General features: G+C 39.7%; 1 protein-coding gene across 1 annotated transcript; it reads right to left on the bottom strand.

Moving 5' to 3' along the window:
* Positions 1–4,510: 4,510 nt before the first annotated feature.
* vsig8b (V-set and immunoglobulin domain containing 8b) lies at positions 4,511–19,454 on the bottom strand. Its single transcript, XM_079556533.1, has 8 exons — positions 19,407–19,454; positions 19,026–19,093; positions 11,660–11,829; positions 10,325–10,526; positions 8,015–8,167; positions 6,080–6,202; positions 5,770–5,908; positions 4,511–4,860 (listed from the first exon to the last, which is right to left on the bottom strand). The coding sequence occupies exons 2-8, from the start codon at positions 19,084–19,086 to the stop codon at positions 4,614–4,616; spliced, it is 1,095 nt and encodes a 364-aa protein (XP_079412659.1). The 5' UTR covers positions 19,087–19,093; positions 19,407–19,454; the 3' UTR covers positions 4,511–4,613.
* Positions 19,455–20,519: the final 1,065 nt, after the last annotated feature.

Here is a 20,519-nt window from a genome sequence, read left to right as displayed (position 1 = left end):
AATCAATGATTAAATATTCAATTGAAAAGGATTATGTAATTTAAGACATCAACAATCTACTTCATTCTGTTAAAGGACTTCTTCAGGTTGTTTGTTTACAGAAATTGCAGTGTTTTTAAAGACTTGAAATAGCCATATGAAGTAGAAGCTTTTAATTTCATAGGATTTTTTTTTTTTTTTAGCTTTTTTCAATCATTGAGACTCCTTTTGAATAGAGCCACGACCGGACAGTCCAGTTTCTGCCACAGACCAGATCAGACCACCACAGGAAAATGGTTAGCCCGCACATTTGCAAACACCAAGCCACCGGCACAGCCTTTTACCTGATAAGAAAAGCCAATCACCCACAAATGACCTTCAGGAGCAGGGCATTTGTAATCCCTTATCACTACCGACTGCCTCACGTCCATAACAACCTTTTTTATGTTGCCAGTTACAATCATTTATGCAGGACACAGGTGGAAGCAAATGTGTGTCTTTACTGTGTAAAGCAACATTTAAAAAAAAAGGTAAAATACAGTATTTGTCCCTTAACTGAAGACTCATCTGTGAGATAACAATAAAAATAAAGCAGTCTCTAATGTCTCAAATTATTTTGTTGCATATGCTGCTGTATCTATTCAATTTTCTTTTTTGTTCCTTATTTAACTCAATCATTTTTGCTAGCTGCTTTTTTATTCTAATGCCCTCTCTGTTATTGGTTGTTGTAACAATGCAATTATTAATCTCAAGATCCCCAGACTGGTCCCCTGGCTCTGCAGCCTCTAACAGGTTGTCCCAGTGATGCTGAAGGTTGGGCCAATTTTTTTAATTTTTTATCCCATACAGGGACAAAGAACACAGTGTATTTCAGGCACTACCATTTTCCTTTGGTGTATTTTCAGTATTCAGCTGAAATAATCTCGGTTTGATGGCCTTGTATGATGCTTCATTAGTCTGATGGCGATTGTCATCACAACATAAATTGTGTTACGTTTCAAAAATGTGCATTACAAGGCTTTAACGCACATGACGTGGAGTCTGGGACACCACGTGCGTGTTACACTGAAAAGTACAAATAAACCCAGCCTTCGTAGGAATGGCATCTCTATGAAAAACAAGGAAAAACAGTTCAATAATGCGTGATTGGCTGAGTACTTACTAGCTTTGGTAGCACTTTACCTAAAACTAGTTCCCCAGAAGCCGCAGCTCATAAATCAGTTGTTAGAAACAGCAGCAGAGGTGATATAATGAGTTATACAACCCAATGATTAAGGACTTATGTGACAATCAGGTCTGACTTCGGTATCGCAGTGGTAACCTTGACAATAGAGTGTACAAGTTGATTATATCTCTTATAGCTGGTTCATTTTGTACAAACCCAGATGTACAATGATAATAATAAATACTTCAAATAATGTCATAATCAGTACAGTATATAGAGATCCCACTCCGTGTTGAAATTGCATCATCTCTAGAGTGCTACTCAGTTTTGGCATAGGCGCTATCATTGTTATCAGAATTATTCAGACAGTTGTTTTGTATGTTTTTGCAATAACATTTCAAACATTTTTTTTTGTATACATTCTTGAATGTATAAATAACAATAGTTTAACTGCTTTGATGTGAGGTGCCCTGCGAGGCAACTCCTGTTTTAATATTGATACAAAAAACAGTTGATTTGATACAAAAATATCCACATTTGTGCGTGTGAAAAGGCCTGCAGTTTACTATTGGCCTTTTCTTAAAGCTGCTTTAGGTGATGGCGTTTTGAATTTTTTTCATCATAGGATGGAGTAGTGAATTCTGCTCTGCTCCACCACCATCCCCCTCCCCTCACCTGGCTTTCCCTGTCACCCACGCCCCTCACACCCTGCACGCTATAGACCACGCTCTACTCTGATTGCATTCAATGAGATACGGGAATCTCATTAATCTTGTGTGAAACATACATTTATCAGCATAAATAAGATATGCAGCAAAGTAAACATTTTGAGACTGACTTTTTTGGAGCATTTATAACAAAGCCTAATATTTCCATTTAGAACTCAGTTTACATTGCAAAACTTTTTCCCCACAACCCTTGAAAGCCCCTCCTCTGGTGCACCTGGTCACGTGACTGTCTCGAAAACTGCTTCATTCTGTGCGTTGAGTATATCGTTAGTCATGTGGCGAAAGCGGCTGTGGGCCAGCCAGAATTCATTTTGTATTTTATTATTCTTTACAAATTCCTGCTTTTGAACAGATATAAAAGCAGGCCTGGGTGGCTGATCAGGCGAGGGAAGCGTAAGGAGCGCCGTCTACAGCAAGTAGTGCCAAAATTTGCTCTGACGAATGAAGTAAAAAGACCGCGCATTGATGTCCTGCCTTTGAGCAGCAGAGCCGCAGGTGACTGAGGCCCCGCCCACTGGAGCTCCGTGAATCACAGACCACGTTACAAAGAAAATGACTCTTATTTATCGGCCTATGATTGATTTTATCATTCAAACATCAATATCAGGCTGCAAATAATAAAACCACCACACGTCTGTTTGAAACATCTCTTGAATGAAACAGCTCAGAGACCTCGAGTGCTCGGAAAGCCTCAAAGTGTTACAAGGCTTCACTCGCCCATCACTAGTAGATATTGGATTAATAAATGAACGGACATTTCACGAGGATTTCAGCTGCACCAGAGCAGGTCTGTCTGATGTTTGTCAGTTAGTTCACGCCCTTTTTGTAAACTTTTATCATAATGCTAAACTGTCAGCCACTGGTCAAACATTTGCTATCTCTTGTTCACGTGTTTGTGAACAAGAGACCCACATGCGTCGTGGTGCGGGGGGCATGTGAGAGTGGGGCCTGAGCCTTGAGGTGAGGGAGGTGCGGCGCCGGTCTCCTTCTGCTGTTAACGAGTGTGGCGCACATGGTGGCGCACACGGCGGCGCACATGGTGGCGCATCTCTCGCGCTTGATGGGGATGCAACGGTGCCGGACCGGCAAAACGGGATCGCTTTAAAACCTTTTTTTTTATTATAGTTTTTCTCAATTGTATCTACTTAATAATAACTATTGATTGATGAAATTCCCAGCCCTAGCTGTTATTTTAAAATTGCATACAGGTAGCAGTGAGAGGTAAGGGAATCTAAATTCAGTATGCTTTTAGAGATTATGTTTACAAATGTGCAGCCCTCACAGATGAGTGCAGGACATACTGCCCTGAAGGCGGCTCTGAGCTGAGTGTTCCTGACCTAGACCTGCAGCCCCTCAACACCTGGGGCAGATTATTAATGCAGCACACCTTTGAAGAGGGATACATCGGAGCAGTGTGAGTTAGGCCGTAGGCATATATATATATATAAGAACTCAGATTCTGTAGATTATATAGACGACAGTAACTATAGTATGTGTGCAGAGTGCTGACACAGCCAGGCGCCTCTGAGACTGTTAGCTAAGGGTTGCCTCCTCAGGTACAGCATATGCAGCCACCATCACTGCATGAGCTGCTGAAAGCGAATCAAGGACATGTCAAAAGCACAGATAGAAAAGCACAGAATTTGCTACATTTAGTTTGCAATTACTTTATTTCAAGGGGGAGATCAAATCACTCCCAATTCTGACTGAAAAATAGTTATCATTTTGTTCCAGATGTGCACCTAAACAATATCAGTCATTTAACTGGAAATTACAAACTGCAGACAATATATTAGGACTGTTTTGCCACCATGCTGCCAAAATCTGGTCTGATGTAGGGACAAATCCGGACTAAGGCTAACACAAAACAACATGAAAACAATTCAGAGCCTCACATACCACATTTATAAAAACATAAACTAATTTAAACCTTGAGAGACAGAAACAAAAGAAGCAACCGGGAAATCCTTATTGACTACATACATTTAGGGCTCAGACCCCGACAGAAGGCAAAAGCAATATTACTGACATGTGCAAGAGTGAGTTAGATGAGCATTAAAGATGTCTTCCCTCCGGAGTCTGGACTCTGTAATGTGAGGGTGGAGAAGAACAAGGGCTGGGTGGAGATGTCGATGTTGTGGGGCAATAGAAAAGAATAAACTTTATCTTGGGGTGAAGTGCTACATAGTTGCTTAAAATACAGTGGGGGCGGGTTCAAGATGGGAAGCAGGCGAGGTTGATGCAGAGCAGGCGTAGATGCGGAATCTCGGGGGATGATGGACGGCGGAAATGCGGCTGCGAAGATGGAAGTGAGGTTGGAGATGAGGCGACAACTGGAGGATGGCGGCGGATGACGCTGATGATATGTCTCCGTGTTGAATTTACGTCTCAGCTTCATTAAAAATGTCAGTAATATTGTGCACCATGCTCACCCGATTTCACACAATTTTATTTAAAACTTATAAAAACCACTTGGTTAAAAATACAGAAAAAATTATACCAAACTATTTACAGTGGCATTACATTTTTTACACGATGCGATACCTGTATGAGTATTGTGTGCCAGACCAGTGATTCTTTTCACACCAGTTGTAGCTCAATATCTTGTTGACAGCTCATGGAAGTCGTATTTCCCAGGACCATTTTATATACAAATTGCACTCAAATGTACATGTTTTTTTTTTCAATACAGTATCTTCTAGCTTTGTCTGACAGTACAAGTCCATTACAGCGCAGTCTTATCACACGGCGTACCCGAACTTTGGGTCGTACTTGAGGCCATTTGTGAGTTTGTGGTCTCCATTGGAGCGCTGAGAGGCCCTGACTGAGCCTGCTGTGTAGACGTAGTTGGGCCCGGCTTCGCTGACGCTGGACAGGGGGCCTCTTGCGCTGCTGTACTGGACCCCGTGGTGCGTGTGGTAGCTCAGGACAGACCGCAGACTGGTGGTTCGGCTGGCGGGACGGCTCTCCGGGGCTGGGGCGTCCTCGCTGAAAACAATAATCATTTAGTTGAGATTAGATTACAAATACCTGTGTCATTGGTAGGGCTGAATGACTTTGGAAAGATATCTTTAAAAAATAACATAATGGAATGCAATTAGATTAGATCAGTAAGTTGCTTTAAGGGTGTAAAGTTTACAACATGATTTAATTTATCTTAGCGTGAGAGTGCACGGAAATATAGAGGTCTGAGTTGCTGCTTTTCGTGATTTGATATTCTCTATGGCGTGAGTTCAGCTCAATACAAGATAATAATCTTATTTATTTTTATTTTTGTTACTGAGTTTAAACACAAGGGGGTTATTTAAGTTTAAACGTGTTTTGTCAGATCGCTCTGTTCCAAAACAAGTTAATTAAAGTTCACTTTGTAATTTAATGCTTATCTACTATCCACTGCGACAAAATCTCTATTAACAATTCAATTGTGCGTCTATGACTAGAAGCTCCTCTGTTAAATCCCTCTAACCTATTTCAAAAAATAAAACCTCTCTGAAAAACACAATTATTCTCAATTCAGGCCCAATTATGTTGCATGGTTCACTCTTTTTGTAACAGAATATTACAAGTTTTAAAGCATCATAGCATTTGGATTTAGGAGATAGCAGCTTGTTTTTTTTTTCTCCGTTTATTTTGCCATTTCCCATATTGACTTTTGGGAAATTAGACAAAACACTTTTAAAGCCCCATAAAGGTGACAATTAAAATCACTCACATTTAGTAAGCTTAGAAGTTCCCATCTTGATTGAATGTGAACCTGAAGTTAGCGTTTGATGATTTTTATGCCCTTGATTTTTCCTATACGGTATGTACTGACTTGCTGCTAACTATTGAAGGCAGCATATTAACACGTTGTAAGTGCGATAAGTCAATCTATAGGAGTCCATTGTTAACACTCACCGAATTTCATTTGCTTGTTCTTTCTCATATCTCCTCTTGTTGCAGCAGCAGCAGATGAGCCAGATGAGGAGCAGGAGCAGCAGCAGGAGCAGGAGGGCACCGATGACGGCCCCGACTATCACCCCCACTCTGTTGGTCGCTAAAGAGGACGCAGTGATCACATGTGAGTACAGCATTTAGCCCATTACAGACGGGTTTTTATATTCCTAAGATTTTAGAGACCGCAATGACACGCTCGAGCACAGGGTTACAGAAAACAACAATGCCTGAGGAAAAGGGCTTATTTAGAGTACAATTAGAAGTGACTCACGGTTGTACGCGTGCAGTGCATATTTACACTGCTGCGAGCCCACGGCGTTCCTCACCACACACGCGTAGGTCCCGACGTAGCTGTCCGTGTGGTTCTTTATCAACAGCTCTCCGGTGGAAGGATCTTAATGAAAGTGTGCATATTAATTTAAAGGCTTTTGATGATACTGAATCCAAGATACAATACTCATGCTTTTAAGAAATAAAATGAATGATAACATTTTAAGAAGTTGTCATCATTTCAGATGGATGAAGAGGCCTATATAAATCTACGGGAGAGTCATTGTTCATATTCCTCTTTTGATTGTACTGCACAGCAACACTTTAGCATAGTAGATGTCTCTTAGTCACTAGTGCTCTGTGATTATTATATAAAAGTGACATTTACTTTATTCACTTTAGAATAGAACATTTCAAATGTGTTTTCAGGGAATAGATTGCAAATGAAATGGTTTGCTGAAACAACAACAGCCATTTTCTATTAAACCTAATAATTTGGATAAAGTGTTTTCCTCCATGCCCCACCAAATTGCTCAATTAGGTCCACATTTGTCTATTGTTCGAGGTGGTCAGTCTTATAATAAGAAGAAAAGATTACCAAAATTAATATCCACAAATGTTGAAAATTAGCATTTTTATGAGGGATCTGATCCATCCATTTGTTAGGTTGATCTTGTGGTTCAAGTCTTTTCATCTGTTTTCGGAGAATGCCACCACAATGATAAGTGAAATAAATCGATGACTAATATGACATTAAACTTAATAAAAAGTTTTGTTTTTTGAGGATTGGCTCAGTAAAGACGAGATTTTAAACTTTAAAGGCGCACTATGCAACTTTTTTATGTGGAAAAGAAAGTTGATTGTTGTGCTTATTTGACCTTGTAGTGACTGTGTGGTCAGCTCGACACCTTTACTTTCCATCACAGTGGTCTCTACAACGCTCCGGCATCAATTGTATTGTAGGTTTTCTGATTAGAGGCTCCGTCAGCAGTATAAACCTTCTAAAGAGTGGATCTTGGAGCGTCCAATAGGCCACTGTGATGGAAAGTAAAGGCGCCATGCTGACCACTCATACAGCTGCTGGGTCACTCACTACAAGGTCAAATAAGCACAAATATCAACTTTTTTTCCCCAGTTGCATAATGCAGCTTTAACTTGGTCAAAGCATTTGCATTTTGAAAGTTTGTGAATGCTACCTGTTACAGTCATTTGGAATCAGTGGTTCCCACACTTTTTCCGTGCACCCCCTGAATTTTTGGGTGACCTGTCGCATACTCTTTACGATTGAAAATACTGTGAATACAATAAAATAATACAATATCTATCTTATCCATTATTACAATGATCTCACGCAAGTTTTTAATTTTTAAACAATTTTGACTTGCCTGGGTGACAGGCTTTTAAAAATATGCCAGATAAGATATGAATATAAAATAAAAATACTTAGTTTTCATTTAAGTTTTAAATGATTTTTTAAAATGAGGCTGTTAAGTAAGTAGTAAGTAAGTCAGTAAGTAAGTAAGTAATCTTTATTTATATAGCACCTTTCACAGACAAAGGCCACAAAGTGCTTCACAACACAGTTAAAAAGCAGAAATTACATTTGGAACTTTCTTTTACATAGTTGGGAGCTTTGTATTGACAGTGCTTTAAATATGTATTTTTTAATGTTGTTTTGAGCTCTTTTATGTCCTTGCTTTTTGAAAAGGAAATGTGAAATTGCTATAGACGCTGCACACAGTAGATGGCATTGCTGTATGCATTCTTTCAGTGTTGTTTCAGAAAATGCTGGTTACAGAGTGTGAGCAGAAAATGTAGCTCTCTGCTGGACCTTAATTTCTAAAATTGCTTATTTTGTGATTTTGTTCTTTGTGACCAATCCACTTGTGAAATTATTGCACCGTGCACCAAAATGCTATAAATGTATATGCCGTACCTTGGGTTGCTACGGGTGGCATTGGCCCTCCTGACTCTCTGGTCCATGAGTAAGTGAGCGGCGTGGAGCCCTCGGAGGACTTGCAGCGCAGCGAGACGTCGCTACCCTTGTCCTCGCCGCCTTCAACCCAACACTTTGGCCTCGATGGGGGAACTGAGGGAGATAAACGAATATGAAATTATGTGAGCCCTGCTGCTCTGTGATTCAAATTACATTAACTTGAGAAAACATGGATGCCAGCATTGATGATTTTTCAAGGCCATAATCCTTCACGTGCAAGAAATAAAGACTAACAATAACAGTTTAAAATGGGGAGTAAAACAAAAGTTAGTTATATGAAGGAAATTTAAGCATCAATATTTAGACACAAAGATCAATATTTCTGCTCCTGGCACCAGTTTCAACATCAATGTTTTGCTGTCAGTCCAACCATCACTAAGAAAAGGCATTCTAAAAAGCCTTCTCGGGATGGACATTAAATTTAGCCTTGGCAATAAATGTTGTGATTTAATAAATTAATAAAATGCTTCAATTCATGGTTTATCAATGTTGACAAATTCTGACATAATTGCTCCCAGAATCCTCATTGCAGATATTAAGATATTTCTTGGCTGCCTTTAACAACATAATTATCCCTTACACACAATAAGCCGATTGCCCATCTCGACTGCGCATGCGTGGGTCAATCAGGCTCCTAATTTTGGCTACCAAACAAACCACTCCGCCATTGAAATGTGTGAGCGAGTTCAGGCAGCGGAGCGTGAACACTGAAGTATATTCAGCCATAACCGTGACCCATAAGGCTTACGGGCATTGGTTTAAAGACTATAAGTCCCAAGTGACATTTCTTGCAAATATTTATTTTGTCAATATCTTTAAAGCGAGGGAAAAGTCAGGACGGCGGCTCCGTAGGCAGGAGCGGACCATAGCGGACAGGACGACAGGACCTGGGATATGCCCGACACAGACACCGACACTTTTTAAATCATTTACATTTATCTTGAAATCACAGGGAAAAGTTTCAAAGCGGTGTTAAATATAGTGGGTACATTTCCGTCTGTCAAATTAGCAATCGATTAGCCATGTTGTTCACCATCAGATCACTCGTAAAAAATACAAATAAAGTGAATTCAGATGGCCTAGCCTACATGTGTACATGGATCTCTCTGGTGACAATAATAATAAAAAAAGATTTCGTATACTGTCCACCTCCTTATTGACAAAAAAAAACAAAAAACTACATGTTTATTTCTCACTCCAATTTAAATGTTCTAAAGATCGTCGACATGAGGCCACAGTTTCAGACCCTGCACTTTGTCCAACAGTCGCCTTCAAGGGTCAGAAATGTTTTTCTCACATAGTTATTCCAACTATGTGAACAAGGACTGGTCGTCACTTTGACAGCAGCTCTACATATGAACGGCCGTTCAGTTCTTTCAGTTTCTGTCTATCTCTGTACGCAGCCGAGGTTGTAAAAATAGACATCGTAACAAGCTCCACGGCGACGACAAAAACACTTTATATCATCAACTTTCCAGCGGTTAAAACGGTCCAAATCAGAGCTTTCTTCGTTGCTTTACACTAACTATCAATACTGTTTGGTAGCCGAAATAAATTCCATTACCCATAATGCAACGGGCGACCTGAGATGGGCATTCGGCTTATAGTTAGTGTTGAATAGTGATGATAGAGGGCATGTAGGAACCATAACGCAACAAAATTCATCTAGTTGTTCTGACTTGTCAATAAACAAAATTATTTAAAAAAATAAAGTGTCAAAACAACAATGCACGTGTGGCTATTGTTTCCCTGCTCTTGCTCTGCGGTGACATAACTTGCACTAACTTTACAAACTACTCTTCCCAACTTTCAGTTCAGCTTGACCTGGGGTGTACAACCGAGTACCTCTTACAAATGTTTCCCCACCCTCTGGCTTTGTGCTGATTTGGCCGATGTTATTGCACAAATTGGCCCATATTCCACCTTGCTATTACATTTTTTAACATTATAATGTGAGGCAGACTTGATTATAAGCCACAACCCTGAATAAAGGTGCGTAGCAATCAGGGTAGCTATTCTTACTACACCAATTTGAATTTCCCAGTGAAAGTCGCCTAATTTGTTCTTGAATGGTCCACCCCTTCAGGCATGTATTATGCGTTGTCCTGTTGTACATTTGTAATATGTTGTAAGCGAGTAAACAAAACATGCAATAAAACACGCCTAGCAGTGGAATTACAGACATGACGCATTCCCGCGTCATGTCTGTATGAACAGCTCAGACCTGTTACAAAGGTATGTCATCCTCACCCATTACCACCAGAGTGACTTTTCTGGTGTCTACGCCTGGTGCTTTCTTCACTTTGCACTGGTATGTGGCTGTGTCCTTGGCGCGTAGGTTGGTGAGGGAGACCGAGGCGTCCCCGTTTTTTGGGTCGGCTGTGAATTTGAACCTGTCTTTGACATCCCAGGTGCCGTAGTAGTGTGTACTGCCTCCGGTGTAGGACAAGATCTGAAAACAACACATTATACAGGTTTAGGAAAACAGGATTTTACTAGAGTCTTAAATTGTCCGTGTCTGAACTGTCAAAACAACTTCTCTGTCTGAGGTTTATATAACATCTATTTTGAGGGTTGAATATATTTTCTTATGTGTTTTGTTTCGCAATTTTAATCTCCTTAATGCAGCATTCGCTTTGCTTTTTTGCCTTTTCCTTTAAGGGCTCTTCACAACAAATAATCATCCTTATGCATGCAGTTATTCTTTTTGAGATTGAACTTGTCTGGTGTACTTTCCGACACATTTAGCCAGGCTGGGAACGAAAATTATACACATTATTCACAAATTACCGGACAATTAGGCAGAAAGAAAAATTAACTTGCGACGCTAAGGCTGGCAATGTGCCAAGCATATGTGCGGCATCCTAAACCCATAGGGCAGTGGTTCTCAAACTGGTCCTTCTGGAGGAGGTACTCGGGGTCAAATTGTAAAGCGACTACATAAGACTAATGCATTATTATTAGTATTATCTTTTATTCAGAGATTTGGATATTGTTTACACACATTTAGATCTACAGTATTTCAGACCGTATTTCGAGTGGCGATTTGATCTTGATCTAGACCTGGTGGTGCATGGATGGAAAATGTTTTAAGAGGTGATGCTTGGTGTGAAAAGTTTGAAAACCACAACCCCAGGCGATATACAGTGGGAGGAAAAAGTGAGTACACCGTTTGTACTTTCTTATATTTCTGCCTGAATTCCTCCTAAAATGCGATATTAAAATCACAAGAATGAGTAAACCGTGTCTGCTTAAACTAATACCACCCAAACAATTACATGCCTAGTTATTGCTGCCAAAGGAGGGTCAACCAGCTATTGAATCTAAGGGTGTACTCACTTATTCCTTCCACTGTATTGTGCATCACAGCATGCGTTTTACAATTACACATTTATTTCTTATAGTATGTGTACAAATACAAAACACCTTTATCATTTCAACTTTCTCGCTACTTATTGCAAATGCATTATACTGTCGATTGTTGGTTTCAGTTAGTTTTTTTTTTCATCTACACATTAATCACAGTCATAAAGTTGCCCTGCCCGGATTTGAAACAACATTGAAGCAGACGTTTTGCAGAATTACCAGTGAGTCTTTCTGTGTCATGTCTGGGCTGACATTGGACCACTCGATATCCAGATCCCCTGTGTCCCCCGAGCCGGGCGTGTAGGTGCATCCCAGGGTGACGGTCTCCCCCATTCCTTTCTGAATTGTTTGAGGTCCAGTCGAAGTCACCTGCATGGCATCTGTGACACCTGCACAAAATAACAAAGTCAGATCATTACTCATCATACTATATTGTTTTTTGTACTCTTAAGCAAATTTGGCCAAAACAAGTCCTAAAACGATTGAATCAGAACCAAAATGAGGCTGCAATTGAACTAAATTAGGATAAATATGGCTAAAAAAAAATACCACATAAAAGCAGTTAGACTGAACACTTTTCCAATAAATTGTGGCTTTAGTGATATAGATATTGCACCACCTAGTAGGTGTATCACACATGCGTATTATCAATATTACAGCCTCTTGCACAAAGTTTTTTGACTACTTTCTCCCAGAGCCAACATAATCCTTTTCAACAATTTGAACTACAGACAATGACTGACCACCACACCACAATTCCAAAAGCTGCTTTTTTGGAGATGCGCTTTGTCTGTCGTCAAGGCATCACAATCCGCCCCTTTTCAAACTCGCACTATTCTTTACACTTGCACAGTTTCACAGCTTCTACGTGATCATTAGGTGATGTATTTGTGATTGTATAGCTCCCGTAAACAGTTGCACTAGGGCTACTAATTCGTATGGTTGAAAATAGTGCTGTTGCTAGAGTGTGGAGAGGCATTGGTTTAGATTTTTCAGTTCTCATATGAAGATACTTTTATGGAACCTAACCTAGGTACATAATGTTGTTGTTTTGCTGTATTTTGTAATAACATGGCATCATGTAATAACTAATGTAATCAAATTTTAAATTCATTGTGTAATAAAAGCGCTAATAATGCGTAATAATGTGCCACATTTTGTAGTACACTCTCCCAACACATTTTGCTTAAAAATCGGTCACTACACACTATCAAGCAGTTAGCAACTTCATTAATAATTTATAGGACATGTAAGCATAAGGCCCATTTCGACAGCACTAGACCAGTTCGGTTCACTTGAGACCGGTTCATTTATAGAGGGGCATTTATAGAGAAAGAAACTTTGAATATGCAAGCTGACTATTGGCCTGACCAATCACAGTGGTGACAAGCCCCCCTCACCTCTCCCCCCAAACTGGTCTACTTTGCAAACCGCTCCAGACCCCATGGCTGAAGTGATCTGGGACTGGAGCAGTTTGGACTCTTCTTTGGGAGCGGAGCACTTCTGGCTGTGGAAACACCTTTAAACTGCTCCGGTCTGTTCCGGTCTGGTCCTGTCTAGTCCTGTTGAAATGGGGCTATAGTGACAATGTGCACCAATGTGTCTGGTTAAGATTCGGAACAAGTCAGAAATGGTTACGTTTAGTGTCATTTGGGCATGTTGTATAATTATAATTCATTGTTCATTAGCTGAACTATAAAGGTAATCACTGTTTAGTTGCTTATAAATAACAAATGCTAAGCAAAGCCTAGTAAATGTTGTAGAAATGATTCAGTATTTATGCTTTGATAGTGTGCAGTCGTCATGAAGTGTTACCGCACATTTTATCGTATTATTTAAGTTATTACAAAATGCGGCACATTATCATGAAATGTGGTTTTATTACACAAAGAAGTGAAAGTGCCGCTCTACCACAGACTGTAAAAAAAAATTGCTGAAGTCTAATAGGAAATGGGGGCAGGCTCCAGAGGTTCCTGGCTTCTATGGACTTTACATTTTTAAGTCATTATTGAACACACTCGTCATTCTAACCTCCAGGGGTTTTCTTAAATACATTGTTCATTTCATTCTGCAGTCTATGGGCTCTACATACCTCCGAGCCCAACTCCCAAGCCTAACCCTATTATTAACCCTAGGGATGATTGCTGACCACAACAAATAGGAGAAGAAATAACGAGCAGCATTGTGTAAACTAAAGTCCACACATTATAAGGCATTCAGTATCAACTGTGGCCAATGAACACTCTTTAATACATCTAACTCAATATCCTAAACCACTGCCAAATACTATGCGTTTCCAATGAAATCACGCATAGTTCCGGCCACCATTTTGAATACCGAAGTAGAATTATGCAGTACCACAACTTGTAACAATATCTCTACGAAGGATGAAAATGAAACTGATTGACAGTGGCATTTTTATGTACTCGTAATCTTAGCTCAAGAAAATAACAGTAAAAACACAACACCAGAGAGTGCATGTTAATGTGATATAACACAACAGAGTCAACAGAGTCTCAGTCTGAGTCAGTGTTTAAGCTGCTCAAGACGTTAGCATGCTACTTGTTAGCAACTGCCAACCAACTGTCAATGGCTTCAAGACGATAAACACATGTGTGGCTCACATCTATGAACACTGAGGACCTCTGTCACATGTTGTATCCAAGGCTAGATGTTTGTGGTTCAGGGCTTTCTCTTGGAGAGGTCGGAGTTGAGCTGTTGAAGCTAAATGCTAACCGGTAGCATGCTAACGTTTTGCGCAGCTTAAACACTGACGTACTGGTCTCTTCACATAAACGTATGCTCTCTGGGATCATATTTTTACTGTTATCTTCTTGAGCAAAGATTACGAATAAATAAAAATATTACTGTCAATCAGTTGTCTTTAATTTATATCCTGAGTAGAGATATTGTTACATGTTGTAGTACTGCATAATTCTACTTCGGTATTCAAAATGGCCACCATAACAACATAAGTCACATGACTGAAAGGCATGTATACTTTGTAAGTGTTGAATCCTTCAGTGAGTGAAAGCAGTTAGTTCTGAACTGGTGTGGCAAATATTCCCTATATATTATTGTTGATTTAAGCATTTGATAAGCCCTTAAAGCTGAAATCCCAACGTCAACAACTGTTTTGGAGAGCTCACTGATGGTTTCTTTATATGCAGCAGCAGGTGAAAGGGCTATACTGCTTAATGGTGCTGAGAGGAGTTGCTTTGTGCTGTTATAAAAGATGGAGGATTCACAGAAGTCAGTGTGATGATGCAAAAGTCTACGCATTAGCCAAATGAAAACATAGAACTGAATTAATTTCTCTTTTTCTGTAATGTCATTCAGGCTCTGGGCCCTGCGCACTCGGGTGCCGAGTTGGAGCGGTGATCTGAGACTAATTAGCCTCTTAACTCAATCTGAGGATTTAAGGGTTTGCATTTGGAACTGCAGTAAAAGTGGTGATTGGGAAAAAAAAAAAAAAAGAGATACATATTAATCTAAAACTCACAAGGCTCATTAATTGTTTGAAATATTGGTAAATGATCAAAGCTAAGGATGTGTGTGTTGGAGCGGAAAATATGCCCCAGACAGTTTGTGGCAGTAACTAAATGTATGTTGCGACACGCCCATCATGAGTTTCGGTCTAATTCGGTGTTTGATGTCTTCAGCAGTAATTTGGGTTTTGATAAGTGCCGTATCGCAGCTCACGGACTGCAAGGACGGCCATCGAAACTGGAGAAAGAACTCAAGCCTCACAAAAACATTCAAGGGCTGATGTGCTAAATTTATTCAAGTTGAACAAATGTAAATACCACCACTGTTAGTAGAATCAATCATCATCAGCCTTCGAAATTCCTGCCGTCCATCAATTATATTTTTAAATCAAATCAATCGTAATTATATTCATTATTAAAAAACTAGGTCAACATTAAACACTCTAATGTGAAGCATTTGCTCACATGATATTAACAAACTAATAACTATTTCATTAATCTGTGTGATAACCCCACATGCTTACAATTTGTCATTTGTAATGCAAGTGTCTTTGAGGTAACGTGCGCCTGAGAAACAGGAGTGTGTACGGTCAAAACATAATTAGTTTATCCACTTTTGATTAATCATGAGTTAATGCATTAACTGACTGCCTTCATCTGAAAACCACGACCCTGATGCGCATTTGAAAGTCTCTGGTGACTTTCTCAAGGTAAAAGTGTGTTTTATTGATAAAGAACCTTCAACACTTTCAGATTTCAGAAGGATTTCACCTGCAAAAGATTCTTAATTACGTATCTTAGGTAAGAAAGTTTGCTCGGTGGGAGGACAACTTTTTTTGTGAAATGTCAAATGAACCGGAGCTGGTCATTGGGAACATGTTTTGTACTGATGATAACAGTATAGTCCAAAGTGGTAGGTGGCCTTTAAACATATGATATACATAGCTTGTGCCTCCCTCTATTGGTTGTTGTACACTATGTAATTCTGTTGTCATGTTGTGTGATCGCCTGTTTATTTTTGAATCACAGAACCACATTTATACGAATTTTTCAGAACAATATGTTCTCTTTACTCAACCATTGTGACACAGAACTTCCCTCATCCATTGTACCACATGTTCCTCTTCTGTTAAAGCAGAAATGTTGCTGCACCACTTTTCATGTAAACCTCTTTGTTCCTCTGTGTCAAAGTTTAAAAATGTATGCGTGAGGCACACAAATATTTACTCAGAGGAGTCCCCACTGGGCAAAAATAATCTAAACACTCATTTTGCCCAGGAGCTAACTGGCCAGTCGGGTCAGTTTTAAACGGGTATTCAAATCATACTTGGTACACATTGTTTGCGCCTTCTGCTATAAATATTTTAATCAACTGAATTAATGAAGCCTGTGCCACAGATTTACCACATCAGACTGCTCATGCTTAAACCCACACTTCTCTTAGTGATAAACAACTGTCAGTACTCCACAATTTGTAACTCTGTAGCTCAGGGGATGTCACGAAACAAACGTCAAGCTTTGTCGATGCCAGAATGCAGTTAAATTGCAAGGCTGCGAATGAAAAAAATCTGTAATTAGCAAAATAAAATACTGTAGGATTCATCTTTTAATGACTGGCTTCTGTGATTGTTCCCTTTCAAAGTGCATATGATTATTAGACACAATTTTTGCTAAAACATAGTTAACACGATTATATTTTAGATTTTGCTAAAGATTGTATCCAGTTTTCTTTAGTTTTGTTTATAGTTGCATTTCCTTATAGCACACCGACAGGAAGTGACATAGATGAAGGCAAACAATTTTAAACTGTTGCCGTGCCGACCATGTTAAGTCAATGGGAAATGAGTGAGTCAAACTTCTGTGGAATGTTGCCTTCTTCCATGTCACTTCCTGTCAGCAGCTTAAAAATTTAAATCTAAATAACTTTTCTGCCCAATATTTCTTCATTGAAAACGCTGCTTCACTGAAATAAAATTATACTTATGCAACTGATGAACTTGCAACTGATGTTATGCATTAAAACCTGTCATATGCACTTTAAAGCAGAACTAAGTTACTCATGTCCCTACAGGCCATAGAGGCGTTTTTTTATTCATTAATTGTCCGTGAGAGTAAATACTACGCTGACAGAAAAGACAAAGGGAGAGAGGGATATTATACATTTTTGCCACAATGACACAATGGAGAGACATTTTTTCACTCAAACTTGGCTGTAAATACTGTTTAAGTGGCGCTAGCCCACAGTTAGCTTTGGCCGTTAGCCTGTAAGCTTCTTGATTCCATTAGTGTGTATTGCGCTTCCGGGTTGGAGCAGGGTAAGTTGCAAGGGTGGTTTTCGGGACCCCCCAATCATCCCATTAACACTTGTATTACCCCCAGATGGACAACGAAAAGGATGTATTAAGGTAAACAAGTTACTTAGTTCTTCATTAAATGTCTCTTGCTAAATAAGGATTTCACAAGCCATAATGAAGTTTTGGAAATGTAGCCTACCCAACTGACCATCTTCCTCACTGTATTATTAATGCTGATTCTGACCAAAACGCTGGTGCACTTTTTAAAGATCTACATTTGCGAGGAGATTGAAATACGAACTGCTTTGCTAAAATGCAAAAAAATTGTGTATTTCAAAACATGTCTGTTTATAGAGTAGGCTATAATATTTCATAGAGGCAGAGGTGGTTTGTTGTTTACACAGGATATTGCACTGCCCTGAATGATTGCAGCATTACTGATTTTTGTTACCGTTTCATTGCAATTTCAAATTCTCATTCTCTGGTCATGATGAATAACTACTGGCCAACAAAGTCTATGGCTAGTGAGAGAAATCTTTCGGCCTGTGCATATGTCAAGCCCTGCTAACTGGGTTTGCAGCTGTAGCAGATGGAGTATTACTCATCCTGACACACAGTAGTACTAGATGTAGTTGTATGGAAGTATTAATAATAGTCACAACAGCCAGAGAAGGATGCAGTGACAGTGAGAAGAATGACATTACTTTCACTCAATGTTCAACAGTTGCACTTTTTAAACTACCAAAAGGATAAAGATAAAACTTAGTGGCTACAGATGATAAGCGTGTCTTCAGACAACAAAGATAATCTCCCACAGCACCTAATCAGTCTTTAAAGCTCCGTGCCTGTCCCCACTGCGGACATTTGATTTAATTTTCAGAGCGTTTTATGTTTTTCTTATATAAACTCGAGCTGCTTTGGCGGGAAGCCCGAGACTAATTCCTCTACTGGGGACAATAAAGTCTCTCAGGGTCTTTTGCTTTTGAAACGCTCCAAGCATTTGACCCTCAGCCGTAGCCATAGATGCAGAAAAATAAGTTAAAAAAAGAAAAGAAAATGGATGTATAATGCAGTGAACTAGTCAGGTACATTAAGTACATGGTTGGATGACCCCGAGCGATGTAATTTAGAGAGCTTTAGAGGCAGGTCTTCAGAGAGGAGCGAGTCCGACTGGCTCCATTTCATCAGGCGGAGAGAATGCAATGTGGGGAAGACGGTGAAATCACTGTAAAACCTGACGCGTTCATTCAGATCAAATCAGCTGGGGGTGACCCTGTTTACATTGTAGAAGTCAAGTTTACTTTCTTTCTAAAGTCTAAACACTCCATCCGAAATGTTTCAATGATATAACAGTAATTTGGTTTTATACACTATAGTTTGTTGGACTTTTGAGAGTTGAAAGATAAGATACTTTTGCTTTAAATCCCTAATTGCTTTGGTGACAGGTGTGGATAGTGAATGCATAGAGGAAGGTCCAATCAAAATGTTATAGCACAGTGGTTCTCCATCTTTCCACGCCAAGTACCACATCAGACTTGACCTTAAAATTCTCCCCATATGATAGTTTATCAAATACCACAAGTCTGGATTTCGGAGTAACCTGGTTCTCAAAAGGGTCGAAAAAAAGATGAGTATAAATCATGTCTAACAAAAAAAAAGAATCTAATAGTACCTAAAATTGCACCTGACTGGAATATACACCACAGTTTAAGAGCAAGAGCACATTCTTCGTTGAGTTAACGGCTTAGTCCAGATGGATTATTTGCCTGTCAGATGATGAAGTTATAACAAACCAAAACTCACCTGTGTGTAGTAGAAGCAAAAACGTCACAGCAACTTCTAGCTTCACATTTGAATACGCCATTGAGAATCTAAACAAAACAAGAGGTGACCGTTTAGACTGAGAAATTAAAAATACTTTCCATGATTTCATGCATGAAGTGGGTTGCCATAAAATTAATGTCAGAAGATCAAGGGCAGCAGAATCTTGTCATTCGTGACAATGTTTTCTCTTATCTTCTCTCTTAACCAATATTCTTTTCAACACTATGGAAACGCTGCACTTTCAGGGAATAAAAGAAGCACTTTTGGTAATAACACTTTAAATGTGCTCTTAACAAAATAAAGGATCCTAATGCGAGGAACTGCTGCTCGTATGAAACAAGTTGCGTGAACAAAACCTACCTTAGAGTTAATAAATAATCCCACGACTGAGAAATAGTCCCGGCTGTCAGTGTGTCAGTGCTGGTTATGTATGAGACTCAGGTGAAACTCTTGAGAGGCGACTTGGGCCCCACCCTTTCTGTCAGTACATAGTTCATCAAGAGGCCACTCCCAGTCTCTCACACTCCAATGAAACTTAGGCGCTCCTCCTCATAGTTATATATCTGCTAGAGTTGTTATGCTGTTTACTCTATTGTGCTTGTTACCGTACTGCACAGACAAAGGGGCAAGAATGTTTGGTTACTTTTTGAATAAATCGTACTTCTGGACTTATAGTTTCATTACATTACATGCTATTTACTCATAAAAAACTTACCCAGTTTCACCAAATACTTTTGCTTGAATGATAATACAAAGCATCACATGATTTGAAATAAAGACCTTTACTGTTTTGCTCAGTTATGTCCCAGCAGTTGTGTGCGTTTCTCATAAATCAATACAGTGTTATTTCCCCCTCACACTCACAGCTCACTTTACCGGAGCTGTCAGGTCACTCTGTCACATAAACAACCTTGTAATTAAGTCCTGCGACGTCCCTCCCCATTCACTGCACATCAGGTAACCGCAGTTCAAATTCAAACCTGGGAAACCTTCGGCCCACACCTTTTCTCACACGACTCGCTCAGCACGGCGTCACACCTCCTTCGACACACCTTAGAAAGCACCTTCATTGTGGCCGTGCACGCACAAAGAGCAGATATGTGCTTTTGCTGCTCCTGCCAAGTCTTTGACGGCGGCTGGAGACTGCAGTGTGCGCCGTCTGCCGCAATGCACGCAGTAAATAATGCTTTTATTAGATGATTAAACGTATTGAGAGGGCTGAACTCGGCAACAAGTTTTATCAGCTATGAATGATTTGCAGCGGGAGTCAACAGTCAGGCTTCCTTCTCTTTGTCAGCACTAGCAGATTCAGGCGGGTTCTGGTTTCTTTTTGCAGGACTGAAAGTTTAAATTTCTTCATGCAATAATGGACGAACATGATTCTAAACATTGTACACAGTCAGTCTAAATCAGACATAAACTGGGACAACATGTCTATGAGTGTATAGTATTAATGTGGTGGAGTAATTCCCA

The sequence above is a fragment of the Gobius niger genome, assembly GCF_951799975.1.
Source record: "Gobius niger genome assembly, chromosome: 1".
NCBI lineage: Eukaryota > Metazoa > Chordata > Actinopteri > Gobiiformes > Gobiidae > Gobius > Gobius niger.
Note: the sequence above shows the minus strand (reverse complement) of the source record. Positions and strands in the feature narration are given on the sequence as shown.